Source organism: Sinocyclocheilus anshuiensis, unplaced genomic scaffold (assembly GCF_001515605.1).
Source record: "Sinocyclocheilus anshuiensis isolate Anshui unplaced genomic scaffold, SAMN03320099.WGS_v1.1 scaffold283, whole genome shotgun sequence".
NCBI classification, from domain to species: domain Eukaryota; kingdom Metazoa; phylum Chordata; class Actinopteri; order Cypriniformes; family Cyprinidae; genus Sinocyclocheilus; species Sinocyclocheilus anshuiensis.
The window spans coordinates 4672074-4696139 of NW_015549605.1; the positions used below are offsets into that span (position 1 = coordinate 4672074).

General features: G+C 37.2%; 1 protein-coding gene across 2 annotated transcripts in view; it reads right to left on the reverse strand.

Annotated features, from left to right (window-relative positions):
• LOC107658943 (metabotropic glutamate receptor 8) overlaps positions 1–24066 on the reverse strand; it is a 198639-nt gene that overhangs the window by 5957 nt on the left and 168616 nt on the right. For both annotated transcript variants that reach the window (XM_016447669.1, XM_016447670.1), the window contains 2 exons: positions 19101–19240; positions 13650–14585 (listed from right to left, as the gene is read on the reverse strand). In XM_016447669.1, the coding sequence (XP_016303155.1) occupies positions 13650–14585; positions 19101–19240 (1076 nt within the window). The remainder of the gene's footprint in view (positions 1–13649; positions 14586–19100; positions 19241–24066) is intronic.

Consider the following 24066-nt stretch of genomic DNA (forward strand, 5'->3'; position numbering starts at 1 on the left):
AACACTCACACACACACACACACACACACACACACACACACACACACACAGAGGCAAACAGAAGAAGAATCCTCAAAGGCTGAGCACTCGTGTATCTTTGTCTCCAGCAGGGGGTAAAAATCACAGAGAACGACTGCTATAGCAGATGGCGACACACGCTTGAGTCCAAACACACAGTGAAACCAGAGACAGATAATGGCAAGTGTGTTAATGTAGAAGCGTAATGAAAAGCATCGGTCAGAGAGCGGCTCCAGCCACCCGCTGATCCGTAACAGGACTGGACGGCATTGGTGGGTGTGCTAACGTGTTTAGAGCGGAGATCAGTGCAGTTCTGAAGACAATCCATGGGGTAAATGCTTAGTGACATTTACAGAGCGAACAGAAACAGACTGGAGGAGCGAGATCCTAAAATATGAGCTGCCAAACGGGAAGGAGACATGCTTAGTGTTCAGTCCACACTAGATAAGGCCTAATACAGAAAGTAAACCTACCTATAGTGAGCTACTAAATCAAATCAACAAATGAAATAACCTCACAAATAAAGAAAATAAAAGTAAACAATTTAAAAATAGATCAAATTATGCTTTTAAAATCTAAAAATCCTCAAAGTTTTCTTTTAGGGGTACAGTTGTGTTTTGGCCTATAGTATATATTTATATATACTTATATATAATATATTTACAATATATATTTTTTTATTAAATAAATAATACCTGTATTCATGAAGGATGCACACAATTTAACAAATTGAAAGTAAAACATTTATAATGATATAAAAGCTTTCTGTTTCAAATAAATGCTGTTATTGTGAACTTTATATGCATCAAATTATCCTGAAAAAAATGTCATAAAAATTGTAACTGTTTTTTTAAGCTGACAATAATAATAAATGTTTCTTGAGCAGTAAATCAGCATATTAGAATGATTTCTGAAGGATCATGTGACACTGAAGACTGGCGTAATGATGAATGAATACCGTTATTTTAAATTGTAATATTATTTCACAATTTTCCTGCTTTTAAGTTTTGTTTTGTTTTTGATCAAATAAATACAGCCTTGATGAGCATAAAAGTCACATTTCACTGCCCCCTGCCCTCCAAAAAAATAAAAAATAAATAAATAAATAAATAAATAACATTTTGGATAATCATAATTTCTCATTTTTGATAGCTAAGTAAATGTGTTTATCATCCACACACACACACACACACACACACACACGTCTGGTCAGCTATCCCACACACACACACACACACACACACACACACACACACACACACACACACAGAACAACTCAAACACTGAATCGGTTTCTATGGTCAGAAATTGCAGGTAATCACCTGAGACTAGCTCTGTGGATATCGATCCAAAGCGGTCTGACACAGATTGGAGATTTTCCACTAAAAGCTACATATAAACTCAGCGTTAATTTGCCTCTAGATCAAAGAAATCACTTCAGACTAACAACCTTCCCATTAATACCAGTCAGAGGAAACAATGCTCATTATATATAATCACCAAACTTCTGAGTTCTCACCAACTTCAGCTTTTCTGGGAACAGCTATAGAATACATGACAACTCTGATGCTATTTGCCATCATCTTCCACTCTGCGGGAATATAATGTATCGATCTGTGCGATTGTGCTGTATTATGACCAGGGGCTCTGGCAGAAACGCCACATATCAGTGGCTTATGCTGTTAGAACTTAATACTCCCATAAACCCTCAGGATCTAGACAGAACTTTAAAAACACATAGTCACTGAACCAGAGAGACTTTACAGCTCAAAATAAGTTTTATTTCTTATCTTTTTTCATTTAGTTAAGTTTTAGTATTTTGTTGTTTTCGTCTTTTTTTTTTTCTTTTTTTTTAATCTATATATTTTTAATTAATTTCTATTTCTGTTTTAATTTATTTTAGCATATGAAAATAAACTAAATTCTGCCTTGTACATGATTGTCGTGCTACGCTGTTGAGGGAACACGCTGGAGTCACGAGGAAACGTTTAACAGTCTTTAATCAAGAAACACAGGAGATAATCCACAATGGGCGCTTGAGCCAACACACATAGAGAACGAGTAGACCTGACAAACACAAACTGAACAGACTAGGACTTAACGAGGACAGGAACATGACCAAATAAGGCAAAACAGGAACTGAAACACATGACAAAACAGGTCCAATCCTGACAATGACACATTTTAGTACAGTACTTTTATTTAAACAAAAATTGTATGGTTTTAATCTTAGTTTAGTTTTAACTTTTTAAATACTTTATTTATTGATGTTTTAATATCTGTTTTCACAATAGATCATGTCTTCAAAACGAGCTAGTTTTATATCATACAATGTTTCATTAAATTTTACTGATTAGTTGATTTAATTTAATTAATTCAATTAAATATATTACATTTATTTTGTTACCAAAGGTTGATTTGTACTGTATTTTTTATTTGTACCAGAAACAGCCATTATTCTCAACTATTATAGTTAAACATAATAACCATGATTTCTTAAAAATGATTGTTTTAAATAAAAACAATTGAAATAGTGTCCGAAAATTTGTTTTTTATTTATTGAAGTTTTAATATCTGTGGTGTCACAATAGATAATGTCTTCAAAATGAACCAGTTTCAAATTTAACAATGTTTAATTTATCAAATTGTATTTATTTATTAAATTTCATCCATTATTAGTCATTATTTGTTCTCAACCATGACTTCATGACTGTATCAGGCCTTTTTTTGTGCTGTACCTTTAACAAAAACTGAAATGTAGGCATGTTAACAGCCTCAGTTCAATCATTTTCAGTTATTTTGGATCTGGGCAGGAGATTTAGAGCTCTAAAAGTTACAGTTAAATACATCAGACTCTTTCAATCAATGTAAATTTGATTCCTCATGATATGACCCCCCTAAGCTCTTAAAATTAGAATAATAATATAAAAATCCCTGCCAAAAAGAGGTTAAATCAAATCTCAAAAGGTGTTAAAACATTTTTCCAGCGAGTTTAGTAGAATCCGCCATATATAAGCCAGAGGAATAATTAAAACAAAAATCACACCAGGACTTTGTGAATTTCTGAAGTACTGCTATTATACTGCATGTAAGCGCAAATGACTGAATGAATGAACGCCGTCACGCTGAGCACTTCATCACATGTCAATTACACAGAAGTTCCTCAGGAACTCATGAGGTCTGAAGTTAAATAGATGATTGTAGCATATAGAGCTGTATTTAAAGTCTAAATTGCACTTCTCCTCAATGCATTTCAAAACCAGAACCAAATAAAATGGTGTAACTACTGTGAATTCAATTATCCTGCAAGTACCCTCAAGTATATATTCAAGTATCCTGATATACACATTTTCACACATGATCAGAGCTGTAAAGCGAGGAAGAGAACTGTACCCTAGATCATAGATGCATTGCTGTCTATGTAAGTGATTGATTGTTGTATTATAATAACACAATACTAATAAAATATATGTCTGTTCACCCAAAATGCAACAAAAACACAAATTCTCTCTCTCTCACACACACACATATATTTCATACACACAAATATACTGTAGATATTTCTTGTATTATGTATATATATATATATATATATATATATATACATATATCAATTATAATATGCCACTGACGTCCATCCATCTGTTCACCAAATTTGCAACAAAATATGCAAAAAATGTGACACGTTTTATTTTTATATTACTTTTTTTTTTTTTTTTTTTTAAATAAGACACTGTTTGCATGTCTCATAATGTAAAGGATTTCAATGTGAAACAGGCTATGAAATGAGTCAAATAATAATACAATTATATAAACAAAGACGGTTACTCTTTATTTAAAGGATTTCATGTTGCAGTGCTATATATATTTAATACTTATAAACAACATGTACATACTACAGGGTTAGGGTTTGGTTTAGGGTTAATTACATAATTACTACAGTACATTACTATAGTACAGTACACTACAGTTATTACTACAGTATGTACATGTAATGTTTAAGAAGGACACTGTAAAATAGTGTTACAAAAATAATAAATAATGAACTTAAGTAAATTATTATATTTTGATTAAAGATTGAGAAGATAAACATTCTATACTTTTTCTCTGATTTACACTTACATTCATTCATTCTAAATCTTTGATATAACATGAACAAGAATGCGTATTAAAAATGTTACATTTTCTTAAAAATGACATCAAGATAAGCGTCTCTCTAGCTTTTGGATCAGAGCTTGTGTGTTATGGTCATTGGTGAGGAGGTCTTGTTGCGTTACTGCTGATCTGTTTCCTTTCCGCCCACCCAAATAGAACGACGGATCGCAAATAAAATCTGAATTACTGTTGCCGCATGATCCGATAGCAAAGCCACGCATACACAGAGCTCATGTTGTGTTCTGTCTCCAGAAACGACCTGCACGGTGTCAGTCATTCCTCTGCCTGCCAATTCCCCTGGTGTTTCATGAAGCCTCCATGTCACTCTTAATTCGTTTTGAAGAATCCTCGTACAGAAGCAGCCAGCAGACTATCAGCCTGGATTTCTAATAGCTCTCCGTTTCCAAAGCCTGCGACTCACAGAACTCATTTGAACAGGTTTGTAAAGGCTATTTCTCAGGTGACGGCACATGTTATTTTCTGCGCCAGAGAGCACAACCCCATGTCTGCGTGTTGGAGGGTGGGCAAACAGGGAGTTTGGGATAGGAAATGTAAAATTCATTCAAAAACAGATCACAGAACCATAGTATTCCTCACTTTATGCCCAAAACTATATTTCACTCAACAGGCAACATACAGTAAACATCCACCTGAGCGTAATCCAACTTATAGGCCTACTAACGATAAACCATCAACAAACATAAAAAAAAGTTAATTGAAAAACAGTAAAAAACAACAACTAGATAAACTAAAACTAATAAATACAAACTATATAGACACATTAAAATGTCAAAACACTAGTACTAAAATTAAAGTGAAAACATCAAATATAAAAATAAATTTGGATCCTAAATACTAACAAAAACAATAATAATATATCAAAAATAAAATATTTACAGTATTGAAAGAAAATGCAGGCATGCGTAGAAATTCACCTGCGCATGCGCATCTCTTTCCATCTCTTCTGCCAAAAGAATCACACGACGACACGCAGCGGAGAAAATGTCAGAAAGAAACGACACTTATGCGAGGTACCTTTAGATATCCCAAAACATTCAGTTGTTTCTTTTAACTTTAAGTAGGCTATCTCTATATCCATTCTTAAACCGCAAGATCAATCTATTAGTCTATGCTGCTTTCGGTTGATGAGTGAATAAAGCTTCTCTAAACATTTTAGTAGCGCGCCTTCCATCCAATAATCACAATAAGCTTTGTGCCTTGTTACTTCTGACAAGAAACAAAGTCTCAGTTTTCGAATTATGTTTATTTTATCACGAAATCCAAACAGTAGCCTATTAGCCGTTTTGGCGCCTATTAATGTGGCGTGACAATTGCTGTATTTGCCTGTATAGTTAAAGCAGCGCGAATAGGCCCTTTTCACAGTGACGTCAGCTAACTTCCACTTTCCCGCAAAGCAGTGTATCTGTACTTCCGTTATACCTTCCGCTTTATTACAAGTTTTGGCGTGAAAAAAACAGTTATGTTCATCAGAGGGTATGTTGAAAGATGCAGTGCATCTTACTGTATATGATATTTCAACCCTCTACATTGCGACTAAATCTTCACTCTGGGCGACTAAATGATGTCTAATATTAGCCAATGGCTAATAAATTCTCAGATTTTTCTCGCCAGTGTGTGAGTTGGAGGTTAAGTGTAGCAATATATAGTATAGTATAGTATAGTATTTCAGTCTGGCGAGTAAACAAAAAAATGTACTAGCCAATGGCGATTCAATTGCCAAGGTGTCCGTAGAGGGTTGTATTTATACATACCCCTTATAATACATCTGTATGTATCATGTTATTGCCAAACTAGTGTTTCAGTCACGTGTTACATTTACCTCAGGAAAGTTGTCCAATGTAGTTTGTTAATTAGCTAAAAAAAAATAGAGAGGAGCTTATTTACTTAACCTGTTAATTGTTTATTAATGTCACAAGTCATTACGTTTTTAAAGAAAGACTCATTTAAATAGGTTATTTGGCATTTTTCTTTGAGTGTGAATATTATAGGCTATAGATAAGTTAGTAGTTAAATATAGTAAGAAAAAAATGTGTATAATAAGTTTGGGGTATTATATTCTTAATTTTAAGTGAAATATTATATTAATGAACCAAATGAGAGGGCTCCCTGTATAGTTTACGGTATTATTTGATTTTTTTTCCCCCAAATTTTTTTCCACTGAGACATTTTTTTCCTTAAGAAAAATTGACATGAAATATGAACCTGAAATATTTATAAATGAATATAAAATCACACTGTGTGATACCGTTTACTGTGAAATTGTGATGTTTTCTGAGACGTTATCATAAAATCTGATATTGTTAAAACCCTAGTGCATTAAATCTGCATAACTGATAAACTCATGTATCTCGAAGCAGTAGAACCTTTATTTTAACTGCACACGCGCACATATGTGTAACAAATTCGTGCTTTTCTGAAACACAAACATTGTGTGACACAGCTGTCCGAAGGCAACCAAGTTAACTTTGTGTGAGCTGCTCATGGCATGCACAGGTACAAAAAATATTTCTGAAATATTTTCAGCTGAATGTTTTCTCAGCAGCTGTAGTAGATTCATACTTTTAACACCGCATGAAAAAAAAAAAAACATGGCACCTTTACAACATCTAGTTACCATAAACAGGTGTGTGAGATTTCCTGCAGTCATTCATTTGAATAAATTAAAACCGGCAACTTTTTTCTTGCTCAGTTATGTCACTAAAGTCAAACTAGAGGCCAACTCTGAAAAACGCAGCGCTCAATTAAATCAAATTTAAGAGAAAAAGTCTGACATGATGTGGAATTAATGTTCATAACAGATTTGCATCAGAGTGGAAAAGCTCTCTAAACTGTTTGTGAATCTTTGTCGGAAGAAATTAACTTTACAGGAAAGTTTAAGCACCGCTTAAAACTTAAATCAACATGAAATTGCATTCATGACCCATTTAACATCAACTTGTTTTTTTAGTGGAAGAGAATATTATGCAAGTAAAAATATCTATTAAAAAATTAGCTATATACTTTTATGTGGCTGTTATGTGAACGTTAATTGATTGACTGGAGTGGTGTGGGTTACCTGTGGATTATTGTGATGTTTTTATCAGCTGTTTGGACTCTCATTCTGACGGCACCCATTCACTGCAGAGCATCCATTGGTGAGCAAGTGATGGAATGCTACATTTCTCCAAATCTGATGAAGAAACAACCTCATCTACATCTTGGATGGTCTTGGGGTGAGTAAATATTTTAATTTGAACTATTCCTTTAACGGTGACCTGTTAGTCGAGTAAGCAAACATTACAGTGACTCATTAATCTTCAGTGATTTAATCTCATCGAGTATCAATGCATCTTCAGAAGTTAGTTGTAGACAGCAGCAGACGCTCACTAGGGTTATGCACAGGCTCATAGCAGCGATTAGCAGCTGACACTCCTGTTCAGGTGTGTTATCAGAGTGATGGAAGTGAGGCTGACATCCATATGTTCACCCAATCACACAGCATGAAGTTAAACAACAATTAATCAAGCAGGATTAGCCACACGTATGCCAATGGCAGTGTGCTAACTACCTAACGCAACTACTCAACAGACGCTAAACCTAAATGCTGACCGCCCAGGTAAAGGTCAGAGATATTGCTGTCGGTCTGTGCACTTACCCCCTGTCAAATATGAGCACATACTCTAAAGAAACAACTTGAATGTGTTATTCATCAAATTGTACGTGGATGTCACAAAATGATTACACAGAAAGAGGAAATGTGTGAAAACCCTACAGTGAATTTATTGGTCTTTGATCACAGAATTCTCAACCCAAAGATTTGGAGATTAGATTAGGATGGGAAAAACAGTTTTTTAACAATTTAGTAGTTTTCTACATAAGTGTAAGACTGTGCCATGAACAAGCACAATTCAGTAAAGTGACTAGTGATAACATCTTATATGTAAATGTATGTCAGTTCGAACTTATCCTAAAATCTCTGGCTCCTTACCAGATGCAAACATGGCAAGCAATGATGCATTTTGACAATTTTCTCTATTTCTGCAGTTATACTGGATACACACACACACACACACACACACACACACACACACACAGATAAAACACACAGTTAAAATAAAAAAAATAAAAATGTATCAGTTTCCACCAAAACATTACACAGCACAACGGTTTTCAACATTGATAATATGAAATGTTTCTTAAATCAGCATATTAGAATTATTTCTGAATGATCATGTGACACTGGAGACTGGGGCAATGATGCTGAAAATTCAGCTTTGCATCACAGAAATAAATTATATTTTTAAAATATATTCAAATTGAAAACAGTTATCATGAATTGTATTTTTTCCCTCACAATATTTCTGTTTTTATGGTATTTTTGATTAAATAAATGTAGTCTTGGGGAGCATAGGAAACTTTCAAAAACGTTTAAAAATCTTACCGACCCCAAATATTTGAATGTTTTATATGACCTTGCAACTTAATTGGCAATACAAATATTTTCAAAATCCACTCAAAAATATGAGGGCATGTCTGAATGATTCTCGACTCTTGAGTGACACAATATCCAAAGGAAATCCCTTCAGCGTCCTGATATTTATGACAGCTGTCGAACTGCTGAATGCTGTCAGACAGAGTTCTTTAACACAGACAGCTTCTTTAATGCTGTTATAAGCCTGACATCCTGCCATGATCAGCATCACTGCTCCAATGGCTCAATGGCTGAGTGTCATCTTTCCTGTTCAATAAACATTCATTTGGCTAATTGACCGCAGGAAAAAAAAAATCAATGTGTATTAATGTGTGATGTGGAAACTGTGTGTGTGAATGTGAATGAGTGTGAATGAGAGTTATACGGAAACTTTCACTTTAGCAATGATTTCCTGTGCGCTGCCAACACATTTCAGTGGCTGTTTTTAAACCTTGCTTCTTAAAGCTTCAGTTATTTCTGGATGCCTTTGACAGCTTTTCATGTGATTTGGTTGTGTTTTAATGAGAAAACTATGGAAACCTTCAAAAGCATTCATTGTTTTACTGCGAACGATTCATAGAAGCACATTATTTAAAAAAAAAAAAAATGTAAGTGTTTATAAACTTTTATCAAAATCGAACAACCTGCTATACTGCTGTAGCGACTTGCAGCTGACATCAACATTCTTAATATTTTTCAAACCCTGCAAACACCTGGTGCCAATCAGGCATGCAACACACACTTTTCATGATCTAATGAATTAAAGCTACATTTATTTTTCTTGTTGAATACTCAGTTTCACTTGGAAATGAATCCAGAAAGATTATTTGCACATAATATACAAACACAGTGAAATATTTGTAATGAGTATTTGATAATGAGTAATAAATAAAATATATTTATTCAATTATATATGTTAATAAATTAGACCCTAAATAATAATTAATAAAATAATTTATAATAAATGCCGCCTTCTTGTAAAGTGTTACCAATATATGTTTTTATACATAAAAATAAATAAATAAATAAATATATATATATATATATATATACTGTGCATATCTACTTCCATATTGTACATTGCAAAAATGGCCACTGAAATACATTTTGGTGGTGCACTGTAGAACATTTCTAGTGACTGTGAAAGAAAAAGCAAGCGAATGCAATAAAGAAACCATTCATACAAGCAGAGCCAATCACTTTTCAAACTAATGTGTTGTTTGTATGACTGCAGCTGACCTCATCCTCGGCTTATTGTTTGCTGTTGTGAATCTACCTTGAGCTAAGCTTCTATTCCTCTTCTGTATGGTGTCTTCTCTCAGCTGCATTAGTTTTAGCACGTTAAGTCATGGCAGCAGAAGCGATTTTCCCTTGCGCACAGATTTCCCATGATTAATAGCACAGCTCGTGGCACACTAAGGACTTGGGCGGTCACTCTCTCGACCGGCAGGAATATCATCTATTGAGAAGCTGCCGGGAAGGATGAATTATGACCAGTGCCTTTTGAGGCAGGTTCGCCTTCATGTATGATTATATTAGCAGGGCAAATGTAACTAAAGCTTATCTAATCTGAGGTAATACGAATTCCACTCTGAACAGCATGATCCTACACAGCAGGAGAAACAGTGTGATTGAGGTCTGTGTGTGTCCCGAACAGATATGATATATTACAAATAAGAAGCAACAACCTTAGCTAGCATATTTCAAGGGTTCAAATAAGGTGGAATTTCTTTTTACAGGACTTAAAAAGCAGAATATTATTTCCTAGGTCACCGAAATGACAAATATGGCATTAAATATGGACAATAGATAGTAAATTAAATCGTTTTATGAATAAAACACCACCAAACACTTAGTCTTTGATTCACAAGAGCTTGAAGAACAAAGGTGGCAGAACTAATTAAAAACAAAGCTGGCCTTCAAGGAATTAACTTCAAGGAATGACACTAAAGTGAAACAAAAACATTGAAATGTCACATAAAGATCCAGTGTAGGTACGGTGTCTGGGATAGAGTAATTGAAATTACTGCGCGGGAGGTGCAAGTTGCTTGTGTTATTTCAGGCAAAATATTCCTTATGTAAACTTAAATCTGCATAACGTCATTCATAACAGAAAAAATTGTAGAATTTCACGCTCCAGCGAGAATATGCTTACACCCACGAGAGGATTACCATAACAGAAGTGCGGTTACTAAGAACTTTGCCACGTTTCAGATAATGTTGTAATATTACTGTGCATATCAATGTATTTCACCCACTGATCTGCTTGAAACGTGCATTTACACGCTGTGGCAGCATGCAGAGCCAACCTCAAACAAATCATTTACAATTACAAACAAGCAACGCTGAATGGGGGGAAAAAGACATCTCCATTACTGCTAATAATGTAAATTTTTGGCTAACAGCCATTATATGGTTCTACAGAGACTCACTCACTTCAATTATTACAATAAACTTGACCTTGGAAAAATCTAAATAACCCAAGCTTAAATACATTTATTATGCATTTCCATTATATGAGAAACACATTGGGCTTCTGAATGGAGATCAGGTCATATGATGAATCATAACAGAAGTGCGCTTACTAAGAACTTTTGCCATGTTTCAGATCATTTTGTAATATTACTGTGCATATCAATGTATTTCACACCACTTGATCCACTTTGAGACGTGCGTTTACTGTACATGCTGTGGTAACATGCAAAAGCAACCTTAAAAAATATCTACAATTACCTCCATGACTGTTAGTAATGTACATTTTGGCTAACAACCATCATGTTGTTCTACAGAGGCTTCAAATTCATAAATACAAAGTAAACTTGACTTAAAAAAATCCAAATAACCCAAGCTTAGATCAATTTGACTTAATAAATAAATAAATAAATAAAACTCTGTAAACAAACTTACATAGTCTCTGTTAATTTACAATGACAAAAAACAACCCTGTATGGGAAAAATTGCATCTCTATGTGTTAATGTAAATTGTAGCTCATTTGCTTCAATAACTTCAAAATCAAATAACCTTCACTTCAAACAAATCGAAATATCCCAAACTTAAATCAATTTAGCATGCATTACAATTATTTGAGAAACACATGGGGTTCCCGAATGGAGAGCGGGTCACACAGTGAACTTAACAAAACCCAATAAAATGATCTGCCAGTGATTTATGCGAGACCCGTAATTTGATTCTACAGATATGTGGAGTGATTATCTTAACCAGTCACCTTTGGAAGGCATTGATTTCCTGAGGAGCCGTGAGCACATTGTGAGCAGCCGTGAGCAGCACTTTATTGACTCTTTATGATTCTGCAGACTCTCTGCATTGGAAATGTCAAAGTGCATGTATTGGTTTTCGGGGTGATACCATTCTCAAATGCAGGAAGGTAGATCATATCAGCCTTGATATCTTTATGTTAGTGTGAAATGGAGAGGTAATAGTTGCTGCAATGAAAATCCACACAAATTGATTTTTGAAGCATAAACCAAAGCACATTCTTGATAATGGAAGCATATTTTATAGGCGGTGAGATTTTATCTACTTCTACTGTGGTTCATTTCACAAATGCTGCAGTCGATACAACATTGACTCTTTGTAATGATATTAATTCAAGGCTAGTAATTTTTTCATTACAAACCAATTATGAAGTCCTTTCGCTTGGTGTGGTTGCCAATCAGACAATAGTTCAATAAATACAGACTTAAGGCCATGTTTTGTTATTCGTGACAATGAGAACTGCTCATTCTTTTCAATAAGATGCCTTTTTTCTTATCAAATGATTCATGTCATTGCTTTCTTGAGTAATGCGATGGGTTGGGGTCTGTGTTAATAGAACACCATCTATCCCACAGTTCTAGTGTTAAATTAGAATATAAATAAGCTTGTTAGTGTAAGGAATAATTGGTATATCCATAATTGTCTCTCTTGGCTAGTGCAATGCGTAGCAGTCACAGTGAGAGGCTAATGTGACTAAAGAGCAATGTGGTAATGAGCTTTTATCATATACCACTGTGAAAGGAAATCAAACACTAGAGTTTTAGCATTCAAAAGACTACTGAACAACTTGCTTGCATAGATATTATACTTCTAGGGCTTCAAAACCACATTTGCCTCTATTTTAAATAATTAATTCGTCCAGAGATGAATACTGTGTCATTGTTTACACGACATGTTGTTCCAAACTTATGCAATTATTTTTTCAGTGGAATAACAGCATACAGGTTTGGAGCGACATGAGGGTGAGTAAATAATGACTGGATTTTCCTTCATATCTAACTATCCAGACTCATGCAAGTCCTGCTCACTCAAGCTTCAGATATTTCAGAGATGCTTCCTGAGTTGTACACTGTCTGATCAATATTGCCACCCACCTGATCACCTCTGACTCTTTTGTCTGTATCCTACAGTGCACCTGAAGCTATATCCATCAGTCTGAGAGTACGTGAAACCTTGGCTTTGGCTTCTTTAGGTTAGCCTTTTAACATGTGAAATGTTCTGGAGGTTTTCACCTGCTGGGTCAGGTGAAAGGGTAACCAGCAGGTGATGTTATTATCTGTAGCCCACAGCAATATTCTGCCACCTATAGCTCACATGCACATAAACAAACATTCACAGTGCAGGACCACATCCTATTCCTAATGCCAACAGGAATGCATGGTATCTAGCCAATGACCAAGCTGTAAAGAAAAGTTATACTTAAATTCTTTGGAGAAAACTTTTTGTTAGTGCTTTTTTTTTTCAGTTTAACATGTTAATTTAGTGAAATTATTAATACAAAAAAAGGGATATAAAATAATTTAAATAATCACACCCCCTGACCCGTATGTACATAAAAAAAAAAATAAAATAATTCCATAAGTGAACTGCTGTCACTTATGCCAATTCCTACCAGAAGCCAGAGAAGAGCTAAGATACACATGCTGTATTCAATATGAAAAGCAATTACTTGCAAAGACATTGAGAATACCAGTGCATTTAGCTACAGGTTTCATAAATCTCACTTACCCTTTCTGCCGATTGTGCGGTGCCAAAGAAGATAGGTATAAAAGCTAGCCAAATGATGCAGGTAGTGTACATAGTAAATCCAATTGGCTTGGCCTCGTTGAAGGTCTCTGGCACGCCGCGAGTCTTGATGGCATAAACAGTGCATGTTACCATCAAAAGGATGCTGTAGCCCAGCGAACAGATGAGTGACAGGTCTGAGATGTCACACTTGAGAACCCCACGAGCCTTCTCCGGGTTGGATGTACGCTGCTCACCGTAGTCCACCACTGTGTGCGGCGGATCGACGGCAAACCACACAAACACACCGAGAAGCTGCACCGAGATCAGGCTGAAGGTGATGACCAGCTGAGAAGCAGGGCTGATGAAGCGTGGTGCAGCCACCGACTTCTTGCCTTGCTCAAAGATGCGGTGGATGCGGTTGGTCTTTGTTAGGAGAGCAGCATAGCTGAAGCACATGCCCAAACCCAGGAACACCCTTCGGAAAGAGCAGATGGCCAAACTTGGTGCTGCGATCATCAAGAAGGTGATGGCGTAGCACAAAAAAATCCCAGTCAGAAGCACGTAGCTCATCTCTCGGCCAGATGCACGGACAATTGGTGTGTCATTGTAGCGGACGAAAGTGACCACCACAAAACTTGTAGCCAGGATTCCAAGAACTGCAACAAACACTGGTATGGCTGCCCAAGCAGAGTGCCATTCGAGTTTGATGATTGGAATGGGGATGCAACCGGTGCGATTACGGTCTGGGCGCTGCTCGTATGGACACAACTCACAACTGAATTCACTGGCTTGGAAGTGGTAGCCTTCGCATCGCTCACAATGCCAGCAACAAGGTACACCCTTTACGATCTTCTTCCTTTCACCCATCTGGCAAGGCACACTACACACCGAGACTGGAAGCGTAGGGTCGCCAGTCCGCCAGCGCATGGCATCCACCTGAAAAGGATAACAAAAAAATCCTGTCAAATACAGAGACCAGGGGTGTACTGTTATATTACTGAGGCCAACTGGGACCCATGTTAATATCACATAGTGTTTGTTCACTTAGACCAGTGGAGAACTGTTCCCCCAACTGAGCATGGTTTCTCCCAAGGTTTTTTTTCTTTACTTCCTTTTCTGTGACCTGATGGAGTTTGGGTTCCTTGCCACTATCGTCTTAAGGGTTTACGTACTGGGTAGTTATAGGAACTCCCAGGGTGGTCTGCCGAGAACTTAATTTTCCCCTAGGACCTTTTTTCCTGTTGCATTCGCACCGCCACTAAGAACTCTGAAGTAATGTAAGCTAACTGACAATGACATCATTTAACAACTGGGGGATGGAGAACCCTGGACTTCAGCGTCTATCTATCGCTGTATTCCATGTTTGCGGAGTAAGTATATGTAAACTCTATTTACACGGTGGGGTGAACACGCCAAGAAGTGCATATTTGGCGGACTGTAGACTCGGAAGTAAATGCCTACTGCTATGTTTGGCCAATAGTTGTGTATGTTTGACAGCGTACATTCCTCATAGACGGACGCTGCTGTGATTTAGGTCAAAAACGCATAAATACTCAGTACATATCAAACGAACTGTAATAACAGACAAAACAATAGTGACCACGTAATGAAAACAGTTACTCACACTTGTGTGGTGTGACATGACTGTCGGATCCAATATAGTCGGCACAGCATCGTCTTTTAGTTTCAATATTTCTGAAAATCCCACGTTGAATTGTGCCTTGTTTGTAAATGAATCCGTGGTAAAATAAAGTGAACAAAGGACCAAGTTCTTACTGACGTGGTCTGGATCTTCATTAAAAATAAAGTTAAACAATCTCAAAGACTGTGTTTCCAAAACTTGACACTGGACAGCATCTTGTTGTATACGGAGCATCTTTATCATTTGGTTTCTGTGTAGACCTGCGTTTGCCTCTCTCTCTCTCTCGTTCTCTCTTTATTAACACTACATGCACGAATAGTAGAAGCAGGCGTTGATCCTCTTGTGAGTTTTTTTTCTAAAATTTTTGAGGTTCAAATGCTGTCAGAATCAGCGCTAACAATTTACACACATCAATATTACTCATAGGGTTAGGGATTTAAACTAATCTTCAGAACAATTCTTGCATAATTTGTGCTACATAAATCAAATACCTGAAACTGTGTGGCTTGTCGAGGAGAGATGTACATTTACTTTTCTAAGCAATCTTACTTATGATTTTCACCAGTTAAGTAGGCAACAAAGTTTTAGAGATTCGGGACTAAGCTCTCTTTATTTGCAACCACCCAGAACACACTAGCAACACACTAAAAAGGTCGCCTTTCCGCTAGCGTATGGCATCCACTTACAAAGCATTACGAAAAAAGCCCTGTCAGAGATGAAGACCAGAGGCGTACTGTTATATTAGAAACTGTGCATTCAAAGTAAGTCTCATTACCCACATAGATGTAGGTTGTGTCATATTTGCAGAAGAAATCACTTTATTACCCCTTAGCGCCTGAAAGCTGTGGAAAATAAGAAGCCAACGCTGCTCTTTTAAGTGCAGCTTCAGTTTGGCTCCCGGGTGCAACTTTGATGGCAGATATATTTTGGGACAAACTTGTGCCAGAGGCATTTGAGATGAAATAAATAACGACAAACCCGAGTTTAAGAAGTGACTGCAATGTATTATGCAAGAAATTTAATTTAATTTTAATAAAAAACGATTTTGCCAGACCAATCCATGGGACAAATAAGGTCAGCTCTATACTTATGCTCTATGGTTCTCACTGTCGCCTGCTGCAAAGAGATGGCCGTGAATGAATTATTCATGCTTGAGACAAATTATGCCTGGCAAAAACAGATTGGCTTTAATTAGAGAAGCAAAAAAATAAGGGACCTATTAAAATGAAAAAAGACAACATTTGTAAATTAACAGAAGTTGACTTATCACATAAAAGGGTATGAAGGGTATTTAAGAATAATTGAAAGACCAAATCCCTTCATTTGATTCTTCCCATTCTGTCTGAACAAAAGCCACACTGACCATTCACAATTAAGCAGTTTAATTTGGTTTTATTCATCCTGAAGACACAGTAATGGGGAGTGAGAAGGGTTTTTACTACATTTACTACACAGAGCCATAGATCACTGATAAGCTACGCAATATCGCTTTCAAAATCGGCAATGAATCGCCTGTGATTTTGAATGCGATTTTGCATAGCTTGTCAGTGAACTACTGTCACGGAAACGGATGTGTGGAGGCAGGCAGGACGACGAGGACGACAAGGATTCCAATAATGACATTTATTGTAGACACAACAAGGCAGGTTCAGGTACGTGAGACACACACTCGGGGTAACCTTAACAATAACCGACACCAATGCTCAGACAGACAGGAACTAATATGGGGTGAATAATTAGAGGCAGACAGGTGAGCACAATGACGGTGATTAACTAATGATTAGACGGGCTAAACCAACACAAAGGGAAGAAACCACAACAAACAGTCCACAGGGGCGTTACAGTACTCCCCCCTCCCAGAAGGTGCGTCCACGCACCGTAGAAACAGAGGGAGGGGCGGAGGGAGGGGCGGAGGGGGACTAGGAGGAGGATCGTCCAACGGCGGCGGAGCAGGTGGTGGAGGAGCCCGAGGCGGAGATTCGGGAGGCCATGGCAGAACACGGGACACGGGTTGCCATGGCGGATCAGGGGGCTCAGGAGGCCATGGCGGAACACGGGCGTTACAACTACGGCTCTGTGTACTAAATGCCGCTCCATCTGAACGCACGTGCTGGAGATTTACTACTAATCACAGATCCGGCTTTTCTGACGAGATGCGCCTGAAAATCGCATTCGATTGATCCATATTCTACTTGTTTCGTAAACTAAATGAAATTTTAATGGTTAGATAATTGAATTTGCACAGCCCTACCCAGAAACATCACCTAGCAACCACCTAGCACACAACACCTAAAACTGCCCAGAGAATCTTAGCAATCGCTTAGAAACTCCATAGCAACATGTCAAAATGCCCAGAACACCCTAGTAACTACATAGCAACACACTAAAAAAAACACCCAGACCACTCTCGCAAGCCCCCAGCAACATGCTCAAAACACCCAGAACAAACATCTAGCAACTGCATAACTATATAACACCCTAGCAACTGCACTGCAACATGCTAAAAAGGCCCAGGACACCCTAGCAACCAGGCTGCAACATGCTTAAAACACCCATAACATCTAGAAATTGCCAAGACACACCACTCGTATTTACTTTGCAAAATTGCATTTAATTTTACATACTCTCAATCTTTTACATCTGAGAGGAAAGAATATAACTGCTTCAGCAATTTACATATTGAATATTTTATTAGTAGTGCTGTCAATAGATTTAAAAAAAAAACGAATTAATCACACATTTTTCTGAAATTAATCGCGATTAATCCCACCTAACATTAAAGTTTTTAAATATACTTTTTTATTGAAGAGCATGCGCTGCAAGCACAGTAGGCCTACCGTTTCCGCGCTCGCTTGACTCGCTCGCACCTGGCGCTGACGTGAAGTGGAGCGCGCATCTGAAACGTCTCCCGTTCTCAGTCGTTCAGCAACTGAATAAATGCACTTCTTCTCAAGAGAAAAAGTGACAGAAGCAGCAGTTGTGAGTGGGGTGGCCAACCCTAGCCCCGCCCCTGCATTAATTGCGTACAATATTTTTAACGCGTTAAACTGAAAAAATTAATCGCCTGCATTAACGCGCTAATTTTGACACCACTATTTATTAGTAGTTTCAGTAAGTAAACAGAGCCCTTTAAAGTGACCTGCATGCATCTTTCAGTGAACAGCAAAATTGCAAAACAGTGTGTACTGATTGTGAAAATGATTTTCCGAAAACGAAACGTTAACCTTGTTCTGAGCCGCAATCCTTTCAAGCTAACGAAAGTTGTTTTTCCGGAGTGAGTCGCCCTTAATGAGCTGCATGCAAATCACCAGCACTCCGTAACACATCCAGCGCTGCTCTGTTTAAGCGCTTAAGGGAAGGGTTTGATACCTGAGTTGAGAAGCGAGATTTAAAGAACTACAGGGGGCTGGATCACAGTTCTGCTAAGCGACCACTTCCCCTCCCACTCACCTGCACAGACACAAAGCCCAGAGGAGCTGTGATTCTCCGTCACGTATCAGAAAACTACAGCTTCAATCTTCACACTGCTGTGAGAGCTTTTGGCAATGAAAACACGGCTCGTTTCTGGCTCCATTAATTTAGTTTCGCAGCCAGGCATAAAACATAACAAGCTTATCTTCCATCCCGTTGACTAATGAAGCCCCAAGAGTATTCATGTCATATGCATCATCAGCAAAGATAAGATTTCCTACAAACATTTATGCTTGAATGTATCTGATTCGAGCATGCATACTTTGTTATACTCTGGATGGATGCATGAATGCATGGATGGATTTCGTCATGAAGACCAGAAAATGCTTTCCACTCACATTAAGATGCAGTTTGTTTGTCCACTGGCCGATCACTTTGTACTCAGCTGTCGATTTGTTGGTAATCTGATACTGGAAGATGTCGTATCGCCCTGGCGCATCTCCGTTCTGATTGAAGACCACCGGAGTGCCTGCACTTCCTGCAAAACAGGATATGACAGATTTTTAAATGATCAGACTTATATTTTAGTCAGTAAAATAGCAACAAAATTGTCATTGTTACACATTTTTCTTCACATTCAAATGGAAGGAGGGAGCCAATCCGTATCTAGAGATTAAAGGGGTCATATGATGCGATTTCAAGTTTTCCTTTCTCTTTGGAGTGTTACAAGCTTTTTTTAGCAACGTCATATGACCCCTTTAAGATGATGCAAAATTCAAAGTTCGAATTTCCAACAGGTGAATTAAAAAGGCGAGGCGTCTGGTACCTACACATGTGAATTTCTCAAAGCTCCATACAAACAGCTACGGTGCAGGATAGCATTCAACATCAGGTGTCACATAGGTGTAAATAATACATGCAGCTTCTCGCTGTATGCTCAAAAATCACGGCAACCTTGTGAGGAAGTAAGAAGATGGAAAGGTAATAAAATTCATCAACTTTCAATGAGGTGAGCATCTTAAAAAATACCTCTACACCTCTCCATCCTTCTACCTTTACCAATGATAGTGATTTGGTTGCCTGGCTCAAACTTGAATTTGGATCTGCATTCGGAAAACCGCTTTCTGATAAATTTATGAACTAAAAATGTCAACTGAACTCAGATTCATATCAAAAACACCATAATAACTACCTAGCAATATGCTAAAACACCCAGAACACCCTAGTAACTACCTTACATACTGCAAAATGCACATAACACCCTAGCAACCACATTGCAACATGCTAAAACTGCCACAAAAGCCTTGCAACCAACTAGCAACCGCATAATATGCTAAAAATGCACATTGCGTGTAGAAAACCAATTTCAGATCAACTTAATGAACCAAAAATGTCAAATGAACTCAGATTCACATTTAAAATTTGAGTGCAAAAACACTTTTACAGGCCTTCATCTCTGATAAAAGTATTATGAGTGCAATAACCAACCTTGCACATCGAAAATTTAGGGAAGTTATTAAATATATAGAATAGAGTTGAAAAGTCTGAAATTTCCCTAACTTAACATAAATAGTTTCATTATAAAACCTGATGATCCTTTTATCCAGCATAAATCGATTATGATTCAAAGTGCATCTTGTGTCAATTTTTCATAATCCAAAAACCTAAAACATCTGATCTTAAAAAAAAAAAAAAAAACAGACCTGTCCCTTTTGTTGCACATATTGAATAGCAGCACAGTTCACTCTAAAGAGTATTGCAGCATTACAATATACTTTTTCAACCACATCTTACCAAATAGAGTTGAAAATCAACATGTTCTTGCATCATATTGCTAACAGCTGTAGATACAGTTATTAATAACAATTATTTGTCAGCAAAATCCCTGGAATCAAATCACTACAGTTCAGGTGAACTGATACAATCTCACCAGTGTTGGGGAAAGTTACTTTTAAAAGTAATGCATTACAATATTGCATTACTCCCTAAAAAGTAACTAATTGCGTTACTTAGTTACTTTTTATGGAAAGTAATGCGTTAAATTACTTTTGCGTTACTTTCCCGTTACTTTTTAAATATAAGCAGGGCTTGACTGTTTTTAATATAGGAAGTTATATTTATAGCAAATATAAAAGCCGTTTGTAAAAGTGTAATGAATAAACCTCAGGTTGAAGCAAAAGTACACTGAACAAAATTATAAACGCAACACTTTTGTTTTTGCCCCCATTTTTCATGAGCTGAACTCAAAGATCTAAGACTTTTTCTATGTACACAAAAGGCCTATTTCTCTCAAATACAACTTAATAGACATGCTTGGATCAGCTTAATGAGTTTCATTTAAAGGCTCAATAAAGAACAGAAATGTCAGCACCTAACATTTAGTTCTCCCAAAATTGACAATTCTGTTATTCACTCTCTTTCAAGTTGTTTCAAATTTTGGGGTGAATTATCCCTTTAAATTCATTCATACTAAGCATTTCAAAAAGTGAAGTTTTAATGTTTTTACACACCCTTAATCTTTGGAAAGTGTCTTATTAGTAGTTTCAGAAATAGATAAGGACACTTTCGTCCCATCATCTTAAATTGCAGATGCCCTAGTTTCAGAAAAACATGCAAGGACATGTAGGTTTTAGATGAGACAGCAAATATCCTGTGACAACACAATTCAAGAACTTACTACTTAGAATGCTGTAAATAGACACTGGAGCTGAGAACTGCAAAACAGACTTGATGTTTCATTATGAGAATGAAACCACACAAACCTGTGCTTTAGGATATGCATGGGAGAGAAAATAATGTGGTGATTAATTGCTTAAGAAAAGCAGTAGGCTTAAACAGATAAATGGCTCAGGAACTCTGTCCCGGGGCCCTGAAACACAACGAACCAAGTACATCTCACAATTTAAATATATAACAGACTAAAAATGAACACTAGGCTAGTAATCTAAAAGTCTAATGTCTTCATGCACACTTCATGCAAAGTTCAGCCACCCAAAAACAAACATGGTGTTTTAAACACAAGCCAACAAGTACAAACCAGTTATAAAGTCTCATATATTAAAGAGGATGCAAATATTGACTTTTTTGTGAACCGATTACATTATAAATCTAACCAACATTTCAGCATTTCAGTAAATACTCATCATTCAGCTTTAAAAAATGTTAAAATAAGATGTTTCTGAATAAAAGAGCGTTTAAATAAAGTGCTTACATTTTGAGACCAGATGGCTTTGAACAAATGTTGTATTAATGTTACTGGTAGAACATTTGTTCATAATATTGAGAGAATTTTGACAGAACATTAGCTTAAGTTCTGAGAAGGTTCCCTTTTAGCTGAGCAGGTGGTTGCTTACTGTCCAAGTGAAAAACACGATTCCAGGTATCATTCATCTGTATTACAATTGCTGGGACTATTTCATCTCTGAATCTGAAAACTGATTATCAGTGTTATCAGCTTTGCTTGTAAATATTAATTACATGCATGACTCAACTGATTGGTGAAATGCCAAAAAAAAAAACAGCATAGTTTATTTAGTCCACTGCCAATGCTACTTTAAATTGTTGTTTTACACTGCTGGCTACAATTATTTCCTTTCCACTGCAGCGTGAAACGGAACTCTTAAAACACAAAGATTCTCTCCCAAAAGCTGTTACTCCCCTGATACTTTGAGTTCATAGAAATCTTGCAACCATCACTAATACGATGTTTCTATTTTTGTTTGCTTGGGATCTGCACATTTAACCTTTCATTTGGAGCTTAAATTCCAGCCATTGATTAGCCAAACTTCTTTTCTACAACTTCGCCATCATCTTCCTCATCACAGCCCTTCATTACAGCAAGTGAGCCGCTATTGCGGCTGATGAGGGGGTTGTTTGTGTGGAGGTCAGACACAAGTGCACCCTTCACGGACCTAAGTTGCCGCATCCCGTTTCTATGCACAAAAAAATCCCCCTTTGATTCGCCCATCATGAAGGAAAGTGAGAGCAGAGGAGGGCAAAGCCTCCGGAAGCAATATTTTCAGAGAATATAATGAGCCAGATTCAGCAACGGCTTGTGCAGCGAGCATCCAGACAGCTCTGTTCTTTTATTTAAGGAGACATCAAGAGAAGGAAAATACCACTTCTCTCAGCAAACCCAAGACACTGAGTGTTTTGTGTTGTGCATGTGAGAGCTGCCGGTAAGATACGACATCCATTGTCTTCAAATCTCTGCTCCCGGGTGCAAACATCATTCCCTGTACGGCAAAGGTAGTTAAAGCTCTCGGAGGATCACCGCAAGCTTGTTGTCACTGCAGATCAGCATAATACAAGTAAATAAGGCAGTGTGCAATCAGTGATGGTAGATTATTCTGTTATTAATCTAGCAACGGCAAACTGATCCTTCCCTACATAAGAAAACTCTCATGCTGTCGTCGTGATTGGCGAGGATAGTGGCACAGAAGATGGAGCAGCTTACTGAATTTATCCAGCGATATTGATCAAAGCTTGGCGTTCCAGGTGGATGGGGGCAGCGGGAAATTGAGGATTACAGGAGACCGGACAGACGTAACAATAGAGCACTCAGTGGGATTAACCTTTCTGCCAAGCCTTACCTGCTGCTTCTGTTGGCCAAAATCACTGTTACTGTTGCACATATTTAGGGTTAGTGATTTGAACAAACCCCAGAAATACTTCACATAAGTATGCTAATGAAGACGCTATTACTTGAGCACCATACTTACTATGCACAGTATAATGTTGGTGGGTTGTTTTGAAGTGGACCAATAAATAAATATCTAGCAACCACCCAAAATGTCTTATTAACCACCCAGAATACCTTGGAAATTACATAGAACACCATAGAAACAGCCTAGAGTACTCTAGCAACTATTTAGAACATCCCAGCAACCACCCAAAATGCTCTAGTAACTACCTAGAACACCCTATCAACCACTCAGAAAACCCTAGCAGTTACCCAGAATGACATAGTAACAACCTAGAACATGTAAGTAACCACCCCATAGGATCTAGTAACTATCCAGGACACTCTAGTAACCACCAGAATACATTACAACCCAGAACATACTAGCAGCTAGGGCTGGGCGATATAGCTAAAAAATGTATCAACGATATAATGTTTCATATCGTTCGGGATCGATAATTATTGACATTTTTATAACCTTTTTTAAAACAACAATCAAACACAATACAAATTAAACAAATATCTCATTTCTAATGTTTTATATGCAGATTAAATAGGTCTTTATTGTATAGGTCTAATTGTCTCCCGAGGCCACAGGAGGGCGCAATGAGCAAAATAATGCAGCGCATTTAGCAAGTAACTCTATAAAAACGTGCATTACGTCTAAATTAACTCATAAAAAT